The 19,124-nt window shown below is 42.1% G+C and overlaps 1 protein-coding gene across 1 annotated transcript in view; it reads right to left on the bottom strand.

The window, feature by feature from the left end:
- Positions 1-1,792: 1,792 nt before the first annotated feature.
- Positions 1,793-19,124, bottom strand: part of elp4 (elongator acetyltransferase complex subunit 4) — a 54,874-nt gene continuing 37,542 nt past the window's right edge. Inside the window, exon 10 of the mRNA XM_038701291.1 lies at positions 1,793-2,641. Within this exon, the coding sequence (XP_038557219.1) occupies positions 2,513-2,641 (129 nt within the window). The 3' untranslated portion in view covers positions 1,793-2,512. The remainder of the gene's footprint in view (positions 2,642-19,124) is intronic.

Below are 19,124 nucleotides of genomic sequence, written 5' to 3' on the forward strand. Positions count from 1 at the left end.
TTATTAAACCAAATTTGCAGAGCGAGATTTCCAATGAGGTAAGAATGTATTGTCCTACATTGTGTTACTTGATGCTGCCATGTGATGGCCATTCAATAACAGCACCCATTAAGACCTCAGATAAAGCTACTGTAGGAAGACAACTATGGCTTTGGATGGGAATCAATAGGACATGAGTGGCATCTGCCAAGACACGATTATTAAAGCGTATTCTCTACGCTCGGTCCCATGGTTTTCTTTGTTGCTACAGGCTAAAAGATGCTTTCAAGAAGTAGGTCTTTTGAAATGTGCCAACAGCACAGTTGTTGTGAGTGTTCATCTTACGTGTTACTGTTGCAGATTTCTTTAAGATATTTTTTTTATGTATTACAAGTCTTGTACTGAATTCTTTAATGATATATTATAAAAACTCATAACACAGTAACGTTATAAACCATTATTACATTTTGAGCAATAAGAAGGAAGCTCACCGAAAAAAATTCAAAACACAACAAGTACGTCTTAAGTAAGGTCTTAAGTACAGTGTAATGTTCCTGGGAGAGGAGAGGGAGTTAAGAGCATCTGAAAAGCCACGTGTGTTCATTTATTTTAAAAATCTCACTGAACAGGGGAGAATACCGCGTCCTCGACCTGATTGTGAAGTTCCAGTTACTGTGTTGCTGTGTTCAGAGGCTTAAATTGATTGATATTTTCTGGTACCTTGAATTACTTATTCATACTCATTACATCAGAATGTGTGGCTAATCATGACTCACATCATTGTCTAACCATGTGCAACTAACTTCATCTGAGGGCATAACACTGACATCTCCACTGTCAATCATATTTATATATATATATATATATATATAGGATGTGCATAAACATGACCCTTGGTCGAATGAGAGTACGCTGACTAGTATCACTTCACTGAATTCAAACCTCTCCATAAAAAAGTCAGAACCCTCATTCTTTATAATGTGCATAGAAAAAGCTGACATTATAAAACTTTTTTAGTTGTTTTAAAACTTGGTTTTAAAATGATCCACTTCCTGAACTGACTGAACAAAAGGTGATCTAGCACCACGGTGACAGAGACACACATACACACATACCAGTAGTACAGCAACATAAACAAATGCCAAATTTAATGTATTCTATTAAATCTACCTTAAAGGTGTACCCTGAATACGTCAGCTCTTCAACAAGTTTTTATCTTGACAACACAAGCTTTCATTCACCTGTACATGTGACCTGTGTATGTCATCTCTCTCTCTCTCTCATACACCCCATGTAAGAGCACACCATTCATGCATGAAACTGTCAGGTAACACTACCCTCTCCCAATACGTGTTGCAGACGGTTACCAATACTGCCAGTTTCCACAGGCAAAAATATTTAAAGTGGCATCAGCAGCAGACTGAGGAAAACAAAAATGAAACATTTAATTTTTCATGTTGATTTTTCTGTTTCTCCATGTCACCATTTGACCTAATTTGTTCTTTTGGGCTTGTCATGGCAAAGCAGCTCATCCAGCAAACATGCCCGATGAGGTGTGAAGCCTGCACCCAAAATCCAGCTCTCCCACCCTCTGCCTACATTCCTGCTCAGCTCTCCAGCTTACTGGAGGTGGACGTCACTCACCGGCACAGTCTCAGGGTCAGATGGAGGCATCCCTATTCGAACCTGAAACCAGTGAGGCAGACCAGAGATCAGTCACTCATAACACGCTTATCTTACATCCCTTTTGCAGTCTCACAGGTAGTCAACTTTCCCTTCAGGGCTGGTGTTGAGTGAAGCAGTAACGTAAAAATTTTGCATTCTTTGCATTTATTATATTTTATTTAACCAAACAAAAGCACATCTCTTTGCATTATCCTCAAAAATAAAACAATATTGTACATGGTGGAGCTAGGCAGGAGTTACCACTTGTTTTGTGAAGTAGGCCTGGAGCTTGGGAGACTGTAGTTAAACTGAGGGTCAATATTTCATGATTGCACTTCACTTGTAATCAAAATCCTCAGAGGCAGAGGAACACACAAAAAAACAAACAAAATGTACCAAATCTTAAATAATTCCTCCATCTTTTAATTGGGTCAAGTGCTAGTCACCCTGCCAATCATATACCTTCATTTAACGTTTCCAAATAACATAGGGCTCACATTTTTTTTAAACTTACAGTGAAAAAAACCTCTGGGTATAAAAACATGGCCAATAACAATAAGTTAAACGAACTTCCCGTGACAGCTTGGAATGTGCAAATATCAGCTGTCAAGAGTTAGAAATAACGCACAGAGTTTACTGTAGCTTTATATAAAAAAGACTTATAGGATGAAAAGTGTCCGTTATGAGACGAGGTACTGTGGATGTTTAGATCTTCACCCCTGGCTGGGACAGTTGGCAGGTGGTAATGGCTGGCAGGGTTATAGCAGTTGACATTATGTGGGCGAGGGAACAACCTAGTCACCACGGTAAAGAGGACATCGCCGCGGCGTTCCAGGTATTGATTGCCCGTGGCGACTGTGTGGGAGCTCTAGAAGTCCAGGTGTTTGTTGCCGGAAGTGCCGGAGCCACAGGCTGAAGCCAGCGTGGCTGCTCCTGCCAGCTCCCCCCTGCTCACACGACTCACCGTCTCAGACAAGTCTGGAGGCAAATGCAGTCTCTGCAGAAATCAGAGGGGGGAGGAGGGTGGGGGTGGGGGGGTGGGGGGTGGTATAAGATCAGTTCTTATGGACAAAAAAGAAAGCACAACGGTGGATCAACATACAGTAGATGGTACACTTCAATGATGTTTATTCACAGAGATCCATGTTGGGTTTAAATTGTATTAGATGCTTCAGCACTCCCCTTCGCACTCGGAGCGTGGAATAAACCTGTTAGAGTGCTGCTAAATGCTTGAGAGAGCTTTAGGTTTGTTACAGCTCACAGGGAATATGTGTGTGTGTGTGTGTGTGTGTGTGTGTGTGTGTGTCAGGTAGGGGAATTTTGAGAAGTTTGAACAGGATGCATTCATAAGGTAAGTGTACTAATGTTTTTGATTTACTGTGTTTGTAACACAGATGATTACGGTCAGCTTATACCAGAGTCATTAGAATCAGCCTTTTAGCCGTTTCATAGTAAAGCTTATCTACGGAGCAGCCCTGTGCCAACTCAAAGCACAAAGACTCTAAGAGGTTAATGAGGTCCACTCATGTAAAGCCCCCAAACACCAACACACTAACCATTATGAAGCTTAAGAGGGGCTACACTGCTCTGCTCTCTCTTCACAAGCTGCAAGAAGGGCCGACCATGGCACTCCACGTACAAAGTCTTGAAGAGGTGCTGAGAGCATGAGAGGAGGTGAAGTATCTCCAGAGTCAAGTGTGCACCTGACAATGGTGTTGAGTGGCAAGTTGATCGAGGAAGTTGAATCAGAATACAGGCATCCCAGGTACAAGAGAAGTTAAACCCTGTAATTTGCCCCTGAAAGAATCTGCCATGACATCTGAAACCCACTGGTCAAAGCTTGCGCTCCCACCCCACCCCGGCCCTCTAAACCTTCCCTGCCTGCCACATCCTTACCCCCTCCAGACATGCAGCTTTAGGAGAGCCCTTCCACTCCCACAGATACTTATCTTTTTCTTAATGACTAGGTGTTCGGGTACAGGGTTTAACAGCGTCATTACTAAGAGATAATTCAGGACTAGGCAACACTCTTCACCCCTCTAGGGTAGAATACTTCCTCCCTTTGCTTAATACTGTTTTCTTAGTCTGAGTCCGAACTGCAAAATGTCTTTATATTGCTGATGTTCAGCTCTGATATGAGGCCTTGTACTCCTGCTACTGTGGCTAACAGGTCGGAGGCGTGTCATGCTCAAGTGGTTTCTCCTTCTGTTGAACACATTGCCTTTGTGTGTGTGTCAGCGGGCCGTTTGTCAGGGAAGTAGAGGAAACAAGAGTAGTCGTCTTCATGCAGCCCTGCAGATTATCTGGGGCACTGGGACATTGTGAAGGACCTATAATTTAATATAAGATGGTAAAGGTAAGGTTACAAAGGACTAATAGAGGCATGGATGGAAGATTCCCACTGGGACAAAAGACAAGAGATTTATAATGAGCATAAATTAACTCTCAAGACACCACAAGAATGATAAAGTTGTTTGAAACACACATGATAAATTTGTTAAACTTCTCTCACATAAACATCCATGCAAACTCATGTATTGGCCTTGAGGGGGCTCCGCTCTGCTTCCACCCCTGCCAAACCTCACCTGTGTAACCTTTCGTGTCTTCAGCTCACTCGAGTGTGATTGAAAAAGAAAAACAATGCATTGATCAAGCCTGGACTCAGTCCTGCTTAGCGCACTGCAGCGGAAACACGGTAGAGAGAAGGGTAGGAGAAAAATCAATCACATATACATCATCCTCAGTGGGTGAGTAAAAAAAAAAAAAAGACATCACACCGTTGTTTGGCTGTCACGCACCCACGGGCCTGGCTACACCGTGTCTGTTTGGCTCTGAACTCTGTGAACACACTGAGCATGTGCAGAGCGAAGGTCAAAGCAATCCAGAAGTGCAGCTCAGCTCCTCTAACCTTTGAGTTCAGGGGCAGATGAGAACAATCAATGGTAACATCAAAGTTGGAGGGAGGAGCAGACAAAACCAATCGATCGGTTTGACACACACGGGGAAAAGAGAGCCTGGAAACAGTCAACAACCATCCCGCACAACAGTAACAGTCAATATTAGAGCTGATAACTGTTATAGGTGATCAGGGCCATAAAACTTACTTTATATTCAGTCCCACTCCAAATAAACCGATTTCTTATCCATTCAATTCCTTTTCACCCTGATTTTGAAACTGAGACCCAAATATGATGCAAGTGCAGCGCACTCATTTTGGCAATGATCGGCCAGCTTAAGGGGCTGCCATGAACTGACACCAAATGAATGGAGGTCAGTGTAGGACTTAGACAGACGCAACCAGGGAGGCTGTGAGTCTGCTTCCCTACGACCTGCACACTCCATGATGTAAACAAGGACATCCGGAAAACCCTCAGAGGCATAGTGGGGTGTATGTGTGTGTGAAGTCTTTCTCTGCTGCCTGGCAACCGTCACGAGGGTGGAGAAAAAGGGGGAAAAAAGAAGAGAGAGACGGGTGGATGGTGGTGGTGGTGGTGGTGGGGGTGTTGGATGGGAGTGGACGGCGGGAAAATAGACCATTGGCTGTGGTGCACTGGTGGAGGGGGGTTGTGAAAATAGATGTGTTCCCCAGTGTTAGTGCGAGTATGTGTGTTAGAGTTGTGATGTCAGTGTTCCACTGGTGGCGGGCAGGGGTAAAGGTCTGTGGTTCAGCTCCGCTCCACAGCCAGAGGGGCTGGGGCCATGCTGGCAACAGGGTGAGGGGTGACAAAGCTCCAAACGAGCGCTAAGCACTTGAAATGAGCCCTCAGGGCCAGCCCATGGACTAGCTTTGCCTAAGAGGGTTACTAATATCACCCCACAATGGACAATTCCCTTTGGCTTACTAAACACCCCAAAGACCCGGTTCTTAAGGAAAATGGCATTTCATGCTGCTTGTCGTTCACAATCTCCACATAAAGCAGTGGTTATTTGTGGATATCACATCAGTGTTTTCAAAGTTTTTAAAGGTTTCTGTAATGTTTTGGTTATGAGTATAACAATGTTGCATAAACCTTAATATTCCAAGATCCAGATAGACTGAGTTTTATAACTGGAGCTTAAACAGGACCTTACTCACACAAAACAACACCATCAAAGGCATTCCACTGGTGGTAACGGCTTGCTAATGACTTGAGTATTAGGTGCTAATTTAACGAGTCATTTCTTCCATAGGGTTTTAGCCACACTTTCAAATGGCCCGTGTCACTGTACAGCTTATGACTATGGGAAACCCAACACCTTTGTTGGAACACATGACGGCTGGTCTGGCTGTTCCAGTCAGATTAGCCGATGCTGGAACATGCTCATGGAAGTGACACGATATTAACCATGAACACCTACTTAATGTTGTAACATGGTCAGCATATTGTAAGCTCTACAAAGTCAGTTAAATGAGCGAAACTGAACTGTATGACTAAGCCAAAGTCCTTACAATCAAGAAATGTCAACCAAGCAATCTGGCTATCTGCTGTCATGCAAGAATAAGAATTTCCAGTTATATTTGATGCAAACAAGATTTTTTGTTTTAATGGATTTATATAACACGAGTCCAGTATTCATGGACAGTGGTCACATTAGAGGTGATACCTTTTGCCAATTCCATTTCCCTGAGCATCACAGCTGTAGTGCAGCCACTGTGAACTAATGTGTACGGCTGTCCATGACATTTCTACAACCAGCCAAGGGTCAAAATGGTAGCACAACAAAATTGGTAGAGATTTCCCAGACTTGCTGGTCTATCCAGTCACTAAACCAAGCTAAATCACCTCCCAGTGGCGTAATCCCTCACCCCTCTAAAGTTACACTACATTGTGTGGGAAATCATTTGCTGGACCTATAGGAACTAGTATTAACTTCAGCACACCAAAACCCAAATAATGAGGTGATGTACTTTTCCATTGGAGAAGCGAACTATCATCAAATTTACGTTGCAAAATTCAGAGAATACTTCCGCTACCTTGCCAGAAGAAAATGCAGAAACAACGCAGCACAAATCCCATCACTTTGGTAATTCTAGCCCACCTGCACCTAACAAAAGCCGAGAAGAAGCTCTTCCTTCCTCTACTTTTGTGGTAACAAAGAGTGCAACACGATCCCCGACCTTGCCCTAAGAATAACCTGTTGACAAGGGAAGTTTTTATCCCTGACGTAGTAATTTTTCAGGAAAATTTGTCATTTAGTTGTTCTTCCTCATTGTTTATCACTTATGTGATTTTTTTTTTTTAAATAAATGTCAATACATGTAGTTTTTGTCAGGGCAGTTTGGACTTCATTCCTGCAGCATCAGTAGCTTGTAATCTTGGTAAGTAAGGAATTTAAACTTAAAATTTCACCTTACATGTAAAGATGGGTGCGTTTTCCAACTCTATGCTATCCTTTTGACATGCATGACGTTTTGTAAGTAGAAGAAGAAAGAAACAAGTGTACTACACTGGAGCTCATCTCGAGTTTCTTTTTGGTAATAGGGTGATGGTCACCTGCTCGCCATGTCACCTGCTGCCTGATCCAGGATAATCTGAGAGGCAGCCATACAGACATTCAGGCGGACTGACAGATAGACAGATACAGACACAGGCTCCTCATCTCTTCTGCTTCATGGCTAATGCATCTGACAGAGTAGGCAGGAGGCAGGCAGAAGGATGAGTAAGCATTTTGAGTGTAATTATATTCCCAAACACTGGAAGAATGGGAAGGGACTAACAACTGACTGCATTTCATTAAAAGTGAGCATGTCCAAACAGGAAATTGATTAGCTGACATTATTTCAAGGTTTTTTAATACCTAATGGAATGTTTATTCCTGTTCTCTTGAATAGCAAGCTCCTCACTTACCCTTCACGCTCCACAGCCTGATGTAAAACAGCATTTGATAGTATCTGTCATGTTACTAAACATAACATGCATGAGAATCAGCGAGCTCCACGATGCTTCTGAATAACCAAATGGACAAACAAGGGCCAAAGTGTAACTGTGCTGTAACACAACAACTTGACTTGTTATCTCCGTCGTCATCATCTTTAACTGATCCCTCCTCTGGGGGCCCCTGCTCGGGCCTGTCAAGAGCTTTGACAGGGGAAGCAGCGTGGGGCCATTTTGTCTCTTTTCAGTTCGGTTTTATTTTCTCTTTGGAGGGCAGTGTTGGTATGGACCGTGGGCGTTGTAGGGTGAGGGGGCGAGGGCACATTGACCCTAGTGGTGGTGGGTAGTAACGGGGGGTTGGTTGGTGTTATGGACTTGGGCACAGTCAGGGAGTGCTGGTCCACCCCTGGAGTGACATGCTGCCTGGGGAGAAAGGGAGAGGAATATAGGGCGTAGAGTACAAACATGTCTAAGTGCTGCCTTCACTACCAATAGGCCCATAGCAAAGAGCGCGGCTGCATGGGTTATGACAGCATATCTGGGGGACCTCTTGTGCCCTCCACCCCTCAACTACACATTTTACCCCCTCAAACAATGACTCTGATATAAACATCCTCAGGTTAAAACACCACTGACACTTTTGGTAAGAACAGGTTTTCAAGAGCTATATAGATGTCCTGCTATAATAATCACACTTCTGTCTGAAGGTAACAAAATCCGCTTACTAACTAAACTCACTAATTAACACTATCGCTATCAATACCTAAATGTAAAACTACAAGTTGTGGTTTTTGGAGGTGTTTAGTGCAGGACTATTTCTTGGCTGGGTACAGCAACGTTCCAGAGTTGCTTGGCAACGTCACACAAAGATATAAAGCGAATAAGCATATTTCCCAAAATGTCTACATATTTCTCTAAGATCACTGTCACTGCTTCAGCCAAAAAGAACCCAGCACATTACCAAGAATATTTTGGCATGCATTATTCATGCTTTTTTCTGTGTTGCACTCAGTCTACAAGTGCATACACCCATGTACAAAAACAGACAGACAGACACACACTGCCACTTGCTTATGCATGTGTCACACAGAGGTATTTACAACACTAGTGCACAAAGCCTGCTAGTACAACTAGGTTTTCCTGAACCCAGCCTTCCCTCCAACAGAAAACCTTATTTCTCCCTTGTCGTTTGCGCTGTGATGGAGTTCAGGCAGTTTACAGGCATAACATTTGGCAAAGCGAAAGGTCGTCTGGAGGTTACTGTGTCAGCCTGGGTAAGTGGCTGACCCCTTGGGAGGGGCGGGGGCGACCACAGTCACAGAGGAATAGTATGTTGTTGTGCTAGCAAAAGACCAGGATGGAATGGGGCACGGATGAAACAACATATAATTTATCATTTGAAATATTTGCAGTATCAACATGATGATGTTAAAGCTCCCACCACAAATTTGTGAACCTCTTCTTGGGACCATCTGCTTACTAGTACTTGTCCTGCACAAAGTTTTATGACTCGCAAAATTATATATTATATATATGTACAACTATATATATTAGATAGATAGATAGATAGATAGATATCTCTTCTGTTTACTCATCAGTAAAGGAGATTGACTGTAGAGTAGAAGGAAAATATTTTAACTGGGAACTGCCTGTCCAGGATCATGTACTCGGCTCATGTTCAACAGCTTGAAATTTTCAGGAACTATGCAAGCAATCAAATGCATCACACAGATAACTTGGATGGCGATATGTAGCCAGAAAAGTTGAAGAAAAGAGATGTAACTTCCATTTCTGTGTAACACAGGACAGGAAGAGAAGATGAATCAGGAAGAAGCTTAGTCTTCATGTCTAAGTGAAATGAAGAGGACAGTAAATGAACAGTGTGTAAGCATTTGATGTTGACCTGTTGTGAGTATACCTAAGAATGGTTTGTGCACCTGTATGTGTGCATCTTAACCATCTTAGAAACAATTGCGCAAAATAATGTGCTTATGTCTTTGGAATACTTTTGATGTCTTTGTGGTTGTACATATGTGTGAGAGTGTGTATATGTTTGCAAGCATCCGTGTCTGTTAGTCTGCCCGGATGAATAAAGGGGGGTGGGTATAATCCATCACCAGTTGATAGTCCTCACAAAAAAGGAGCCCTTTTTGCTGAGAGGACAGCCCTTGTGTGGACAAAGACCACCATACTGGGGACTTCATAGGACCCAGCTGAAAAGGTGTTGCCCAGAGTAACCCCATTCACATTAACAGGCATGCTGGCCAAAGCGAGTCATTACTGCTGACTTGGACCAGCCGGGCCACACATAGACAAGCCTAGAGCCTCTAAGGCCATTCACTCCACATCAGCCCACAGGCATACAGCCTGAACTCTGCCACTGGGGAGCATCTAGAATTGTTACCATTCTATTCGACTGTCTGTCTTGAGAGCTTCAATATATGCAGCCTTTGAGTAAATTTATAAAAAAAACATAAAAAAGCATGAATATACAGTTTTAAAGGGCAGGATTTGAGTCTTTGAGTGTTCATTAAAATGTGCCAATAATTTTATGTGCCAAAATTTATGTGGCATTACTAAAACAGCTGTATTTTAATACACTTTGCATTTTATTTTGTAAAAGGAAAATCCTTTGGAAGAAAAAATGTTGTCAACAACATAACATAATAAATTAGTTTTCTTAAGAGCATAGCATTATAACATAATAACAAAATTTCTGGCAAATTTGTGATTTGGATTAAATCATTTTCTTACAAGCTATTTTATATTTAGTCTTGCAAAGGCCTTGGATATTACAAATCAAATTTATTTATTGGGATAAATGCCTTGAGATGATCTCATTTTCAAAGGCATCCTAAAATTTGGCAATATTTTAGTATTCGCATCCACTCTTCGTCCCCCTACCACTGTCATTTGTGACACTCTGAAATGAGGGTCACCTCTTGCACAGTTACAGAGAGGAACAATGAGAGAAAAGCAGATGTGCTCTCAGTGGACTGGAATCACTGGGGGCTGAAATGCTTCGTCCACTAATCTATTGAACTCTTAAAGGCACTCTGATCTTCACTCTGATACAAATTTACAGAATAATATTAAAAAAAACATGCAGAAAGGAAAAGCAGATCCGACAAAACACTAAACGGATATGTTGAAACGAAAAAATGTATTGGATAAAATCTAAAATCTAAGCTGAATATCCTTCAATCTAATAGCTAATTATATTCAACGTAGCTAACTAGACACATTATGCATTGCATCCTCTGACACACAGACACACTTCATTCACCTGCCCCCCCTCCCCCCTCTTCCTCTTCCCCCATTTGTCCTCCATCCCCACCCCACATCCACCACTGCTCTCCACTCCATCATGCTCCCTGTGGGCAGGTGGTTGTGTAAATTTAGCCACAGCTAGGTGAGGTGCTTCCTGGGTAGACTGTTGGCAAAGCCACCTTTAGGGTGTTCAAGATGTCAGAGGGAATGAGACATCACCTCGGTTGCCCTGTCAAAAAATTCACCACCTTCCATTTTCCCCATAACCTCTAGGTCCTAGAAGCATGGTGGGTGATGGGGAATGCTTGTTTTGTGTTTTTTAAATTTTGCCTGAAACACACCAGCCATTAACAAACCTAGAGCGCTGGCTGAGTGTTAATTGTGAAGCATTACTAAAACCATTAAAACATTGAGCCAGGGCCCGGGGAGACTGCATGCTAAAGTTAAAAATCAGAGCGACAGTGCTAAATGCATGTGAAACCCTCTCTGCAAATGACCCCAACAAGAGGTGGCACAGCAGCGAAACATAACACGTTAAAAAACTATGAAAACTGTTAATGCAAAAAAATATATAATGGCATTACGATTAATTTAATTTATAGATGTTAGGTAATTTTAATCTGCAATCTGTACAGATTAGTAAAAGAACACTAAATACTAGACAATGGGATTTAGACTTTTCATCATTTTCAGAACTATTATAAAACACATTTAATATCAAAAGTCGAAATAAGACGTTTGCAAAATGTCATAGTGCAGGTGTTTTAATAGAAACTCCTTTTTCACAACAACCTTCCACACAGGCAAAAGATTGTTTTATTTCACTGTCTGAAGCCGGTGGGCTGGCTTTTGGACTGTCTCATCCTCTCTGCACGTTAGCTTCTCAGCAGCAACTGTTACGACAGTTTGCTAACCCACAACTTGGCTAACGTAAATTACATTACATACTGTGTCGTTGTTCGCTTTGTATCATGGTTTTTCTCCAGAATCACACACCCCACCTTTAAGGCTGTAGCTGTGCCTAATATAAAGCAGTATCAACTTTTAAATGCGGCTGGGATGACCACACTTTCAGCGACACACGGAAACAGGAGCGCATGGTGGTAACGTTCGTTCATCTGTTCATCATATTTTTTTGTTGAAGCACATTACACATAGTTCACAAATAATGGGACACAGATTTTAGTTCCATAGACACACATTTTTATTAGCTATTTTTGACAGCAGTTTTCTATTTGCAGTGCATACATTTAGTTAACTTTCTTCATCAATTTTTCTAATATTAGGTTCAATTTAGCTAAAATTATCTTTGTTCATTAACTGAAGTTATTTTCTGGGGTGTTGCTGCTGGAGGTGTCTGGCTGGCCAGCAAAAGAACTTGAAGCTGAATAGTGTTGATGGACAATTGGGCTGTACCATGTTCTCCTACATCACAGGGAGGGGAAGTGATTTCTAGTTTGAGTTTTTTATGTTCTTTCTTTGACAGTTTTGTGATATTATTATTTCCATTAGTTAATATTAGGTAACACTATCATGACATGTTTGTAGTTATTGTAGTTTGTTTATGTATCATGTCTTAGTCTATTCCCCTTCGGTGCCAGAATGGTCTAATCAGCAACTATATAAGTCACCCCCATGTCTCAGTCTTGTTAGGTCTGTTTAGTTGACCTCTTTCATGGGCCGAGAACTTTATTATATCTTTTGTTAATGAGCTGCTTTGATTTATTTATTTTAGGGAAACTTTATTTCTTACTCCTCATGCGTGCCAGGTTGGTCCTCACAATGGACCACATTATGAGACAGACAATCACTATTTAAGAATACATTTGTTAAAGAACAATAAAAATATTTAATGTTTTCAAAGTAATACAAATAGGTGTCAATAATAATAATCATTACTGTAACAGGCCAAATGCCATGTGCAAAATTACGTAGAAATCTGAGGTCGGAGGCTCCAAAGATGTCAGTCAAACTTTTGTACCATCAAAGTTTCAGATTTGGATGATTAGGAGTCATGGGCAGCAAATTGTTTTAGATTTGACTGAAAATGAAGGACCTATCAATATTTAAAAAAAAAAAAAAAAAAAAAAAAAGGCTAAGTGTGAAGTGTGCTGCCCCTGAACAGTGTGTATCTGCAGGTAGCATGCTGCAGTAGCACATTGGTTAGCAATATGACTATCAATCAAAATTAATATCCATCCATCCATTGTCAAACGCTTATCCTGCGTACAGGGTCTTAATTACTAATTTAACAAAACTGCACATGACAAAATGAACAGAACGGATGAATTCAGTTCCAAAACTCACTCAAAACTTCTGAAGTAGTCCGTAATTACTGAGCCTTTCTTTTTGTGAATAGAGTTTTTGGAAACTTGAAAGGTTTTCTGTGGTTAGGATGGTTAGGTTTGTTTGTCAAAAACCTTTGATCACAAAACCACAAAAGCTTCAGGAGACTAATGAGTAAGGATATTAGTTTGACGGTGTGTAATTAGTGTGCAATTATGTTCTATGAAGTATAGCTTCACATAAAAAAGAACTAAGAAGAAGAGTAAGTGCAGCGACGGCTACAGAGGGCTGTGGATTTGAAAAGAATAACAAAATTGGAAACCGTTCCAAATGTGACTATCAGCTTCTTCATTCTGCCCCGATGTCGAGTTAGGCGTTTTGCTGGGAAATGGGCGGCCTGCCAGATTGGGGCCAAGTCAGAGTTGTCAGGGGATTACAGTTCTGCCTTGCTCACTGCAGGGGGTGCGGAGTGGGCCTCAATTACCCTGGAGCGGCGTGTTTGATTTGGCTCGGCACTTTTGGGGACCGACCAAAACCTGAATAATGCACCATTAGCAACTCAAAATCCTGCCCTAAAATGAGTCCACTTACGCATCACATACAGTAATTGTGTGCCTATCAAAGGATGGCAGGTCTACACCAATTACCCTGATAACAACAAAACAATCTATGCATAATATTATCTGCCGAACACCTGTGGGCAGTCTCAAACATCCAAGCTTCCCGGTTTGGAACTCTCATTTAAAAGTCTGTCACCAACACACTGCTGTGAAAAGAAGTGTCAACTTTAGAGTGCTAAAACACGAAAATGCAACGTTGCTCTGAAATAATAAAAAAGTGTGAAGGTAGAACTTTCTATGCTTGTATTTACAAATATGGGAGACGGCAGACAGAGAGAGAGAGAGAGCGTGAGAGCGAGAGAGAGAGAGAGGGAGATCCCCCTACTCTGGCTACAGTTGGAGCTGTGCAATTGAATTTCACAGGATATGAGGCAGCAAATGGCATGTAAAGGCTGAAGCGTCAGACGGTTGCTGCCACACGGGCCAGACAGATAAGGGAGGTGTAAGTGAAATCATTAGGTAACTCTGCAGGACATCAGGGGCAGTTTGAGGTTGGCAGGGGGCTATGAGAGCCAGAGGTCCTCCTTGAGCTCCATTGAACACCCACTCAGCCTGGTATACATGCACTTACAAACACACAGGGAAAATCACTTATACAAACACAAGCCGCAAGACAAATAAGGGCTCAAGACAGAGACAAGCCAACAACCAAGCGCTGTTTTTTTTTTTTTTATCTCTCCACACCCACAAATACAAGCACATGAACATACACATGGATATGTACTCATGCATACATACACACACACACACACACACCACTTCAAACTGCAGACGCCTCATTGAGGTATCAGCCGCGGTGATTGTGTTTGTCCACCTGGGTATGAAAGAGCCATTCTGGCCTGTGTGGAGGAGACAGCAGTGTGGTACAGCTCAAGCCGGAGCCCAGCTAGGCTACGTCTGTCTCAGGCTCTCAGGGAGGGGAGCAGCCAAGTGTGGATGCACCTCATTACCTCACTCATCCACACACCAATTACCCCTAAATAAATACACCCAGCCCACAGGCAGCAACAATGACATCCAGCCTGAAAGGGAAGAAAGGAAGCCGTTCAGAAAGCATTTGCACGCACAGAAAAGTGCTGTTGGATAATGATGAAAAAAAAGTACAGAGAAAAGAAGGAAAAAGAAGAACATGCAGGGGGCTCCAAGTCTTTTAAAGAGCTCAAAGACGAGACTGAGAAAGAGAAAGAATGAAACAAACACAGGGCAAGCAGAGTGAAGTGATTCAGAAAATGATAATTTCTTGCTAAATTTCACCCAACACATCCGCAAATGATTGTTGTGGCGGGGGAGGGGCAAAGTTTAATTGTTTTAATGCATGCAGCCATGAGAAAGCTCTGCCGCGGACTAAAATCACTGTAGAGCCGACGCATATTTGCATGTAAGACGGACCGCACGGGGTAACGATAATAGCAGTGTGTCCGAAGGTCAGAGAACATTGGCTAAAAGGGGAACAAGCTGGCAGCCAAAGAGTTTGATCCCTAGAAAGTTTGAGAAAATATGGCAGGTGACATGAAATGTGACAAGAAACACTATCTGTGACAGCCACAAATATGAGAAAACATTTTAAGCTGTTAACAGGGAAAAGTCTCTGTTACTGGAGTGAGAAGGTGAGCGAAGGATGCAGAAAAGGTGTGTGGCAGAGAAAAGAAGACAGATGTGTTTTCAGGGAAGGGGGGTACAAACCAGGAGAGAAAGCCAAGAGTTCCTTCATGCCCCCCCCCCCCCACCTTCCTTCATGTGGGATCTTTCTGCATGAGTGACTCTGTCATACCTGGGGGACAAAAATGGTCTCTCTCTCTCTTCCTCTGTCTGTCTCTCTCTCACCAAGTTCCTTCCTACCTCTCCTCTTTTCTGCCTGTACTGTGACTATGGTGAGCCAAGCCTGGTTAGTCGTGTGCTACTGCCTTGCAAGAGAGCCTGAGGAGTAAAGGAGTAAGTGACTATGGCTATTTTCTTCAAATATTATCATCATTAATAATGTATTTAAAAGATTCAAATGAATAAACATCCTTAATATATAAAATTCTAAATGTTGATCAAGTAACAACTTGTACAGTAAATCAACCACTTTTATTTTGGCACCCAAAGGCAAAAGAGATGATTCACTTCCTACTTTGACACCTGAACGTTCAGGTGATGAGTGGAACTGTAAGTCACTGAGGGTGGTGTGTGTGTGTGTGTGTGTGGGGGGGGGGGGGGGGGGGGGGGGTGCAGCAGGACGTTATTCTTGATAGGCTGCTCTCCAGTCACCAGAATGTACGAGCATATCCCAAACTTGAAAATAAACCCTCATGACCAGAGCCAACGGGTTCACCTGACCAGAGGCAGATTCCTGGTTAACAGAAACAATGGCTGGGAACATATCCGTTTTCCAAGCTGATGATTCGGTATAATGGAAGGTGATGGATGGAATGGAAGTGAAAGGAGCAGGTTTATTAGGATTCCTTTTGGAGGGCTAATTGAGGTAGGGCACAGTGTGCAGGTTTGGTGCAACAGGTGGGTGGAGTAGTGTTGACATGCTGTGGCAGCATAGTCAGGATTCCTAGTGTATAGCTCAACCCTTAGCTGGAATCAAACTGCATGGGAATCTCAGGTTTTGTCCCATACAACACAACAGGCAAGGCCTATCAAGACCTACTGGCCTTTTGTTAACTACTGTGTCTTTTACTCAGGTTCAGCTAGTGTGACCTGCAGCTGCACCTAAAAATAGAAGGCTCCCTTCACCCTTTTCCCCCTCTTCTTCCCTGTTTGACGTGGCCTGGAGGTTCCTCCTGGGAGCTTAAGTGTTTTAAATTTCCTGTACCCTACAACACTTGTACATGTAGCTGTCAAACCCTGCAGCAGCCTTCATACACAATTATATACTGTGAACACACCACATTATCTTTAACATTTATGTTTCTTGTTTTTATTTGATTAAAAGTCTGTAGGCACACACACATGCAAACTCACATTTGTATGTATCAGCAAGGTTTCTCAGAAACCGTGTGAAATATGGAGGAAATGCAACTGCAGCACTTGATCCTCCTTCGCAGAAAAGGTTTGCGTGACCTGTGAGATTTCACACAGCACCTGTGCCTAAGAGGAATGTACAGGAGATATGCAGGATCCTCGAGTACACACCCAGAAATGCTTGATGATCTGTACGATACACAAACACACCAAAAGAAAATCATCCTGTTTTTGTTTCGTTTTCATCCAAACATGTCCAGTTGGCAGGAAAACATAAATGATTTTTCTCACTTATGATGTAAATTTGAGAAATTGCAGCTTTCAGACCACTGAGATATGGATAATGCAAATGAGGCTTCTGTTCAATATTATGAATCCTTAATATTTTGAACAGTGCGTTGTGCAAATTCTATATGTCTTTGCGGCAATGTTTAGTCTGTGACACCGTGCTACGACTTACAATAACGCTCATAAAATGGATTCTTATTCTGATTCTGTATTTCAATAGGGCACTTTTAAATGCGCCAATGCAGAGGAATCTCAACGCAATGCAACATTATCCATCACTGCACTATGTTGGCCAATCAGATATTTTTTAGAGAAAAAGCCTATGAAAGCTCTTTTGTAAAGCCAATGGTTTAATTCTACTGTTTATTTCGACTTTTATATCACTACAACACAAGATTAATCATAATCCTTCACTGGTTGTCTAATGTAAATAACATGAGTGGTGCTAATAAGGAAAGATGGAAGACATGTCCGCAGAGAGGCAAATCTTTGCTCTCTTCTACTTCCTCATGCAAATTACTTTTTGCTTATTTCTGATTGAGCATGCAGGTGTGACATTGTTTGCTGATCAGTTCAAGAGCATGACCTGTTGAGACAGGTATTGGTAAAGCCTGTTGTGGATTAGTAGGATTAGTATCCTGTCAGAGGTGTTAAGTGTTTAAACTGTCAGGTTACACTGAAATAAAGCATCACACATATAAATACTAAGTACACTAATCCTAATATCTTACTTTTTTTCTTCACCGAACGAGTAGGAGAAATGTTCATAACTGTTACGTGGAATGCATGGATAAAAAAACTGTCACTTTAAAATGCTATTTTAAAGTACTTGATTTGAACAATTTCATCACCATTAACACACATTGTAAATGGATATCATCTGTATATCCATCCACTCAAGAGAACCCCTCTTAATAAATAGGCACACTATGACACAACTTAGAAAACACTAACATCTGAGTGGGGAGAATTTTGTACGGTGTCAATGTAAAAGTGACTGGGTCTGCCACAATGTAATCTAACAATCCGTCATAATAGCACAATCTCAGAATTAGCAGGACAAAAACGACGCATCCCAGTTATATGGGCCATATACATTGGCAAACACACTTACTTCATCTGCCAAATCCCCAAATTAACACCTTTTTGGTGAGAAAGCTCAATTTGGAACACATCACACCAACACCACAGCTGGCATTCAAGGGTAAAATTAATTACTTCAGATACATGTGCTTCCTCTCAAAGTGGCAGACTTATTTGCATTGAGGAACATTCAGCAGAAGTAATCGATGCACACGCAAAATACGGCCACCCGATGACCCCGGCCCCCATCTCAGAGTCCCTCCCCGTCCCCAAAGCCCTGACGGCTCAGCCATGCATGGAGGAACAAACACAGGTAGCGAGAGCAAATCAGACTGCAACAAAACACAGAAAACATGAATGGGAAGCATTACAATGACGGGCTGGATGCAGGACAATGGGCCCGACATTAAACAAACGGCAAATCCCAGGATGGGTTGCAGGAGTATGATACAGATTACAGGCACCTAGTCCCTGCCTGGGGAACAGGGGAGAGGGAGAAAAAAGGACACAATATTGCAATCTGACAGCTGACGTCTTCATATAAATGTATGAATTTACATTCCAATTAGAGGAAATTTACATCTTAATCACAGAGAGCAGTGGTGTTGGTCCCTCGGTTAGTGTGTTGCTACGGTAATGAGGTGGGATGCTGCTGTGCTCTCTCATCCAGACAGTGATCTGTCAGCAGACGACACCTCCCTGTTATGAGGGAGCTGCACCCTTAAATGCAACCGCCAGCACCATCCTGTAATATCCGCTGAAATCTGTCTTAAATACCAACAAGGTGTGAGCTGCCACCCGAGGATAATATGGAGTTTGAAAAACATCAAACATATCTTAAATACAGTGCACTGAACCAGGAGTGTCTTTAACTGTCACTCAAGTGACAAGCTTTCAGTGGTCTATGGCATTCCATTTCTAATTTCCATACTAATAATGGGTATATTATCTTTAATGGTTTAACATTGTTTTATGGCATTTGAAATGCACGGTGAAGCCATCTGTGGAAGTACTCAAACATATCATGTCATCAGATCACATGCTGCTGTGGCGCTAACAAAGGCAAAGTAAATGGGTGAGATGGAAGGATTGTGAATCTCTCATCAATATCCTTCTGGTAATCATT

The sequence above is a fragment of the Micropterus salmoides genome, unplaced genomic scaffold (genome assembly GCF_014851395.1).
Source record: "Micropterus salmoides isolate LMB-PRFRI ecotype aquatic unplaced genomic scaffold, ASM1485139v1 Ms_hic_scaffold_6, whole genome shotgun sequence".
Lineage (NCBI taxonomy): Eukaryota > Metazoa > Chordata > Actinopteri > Centrarchiformes > Centrarchidae > Micropterus > Micropterus salmoides.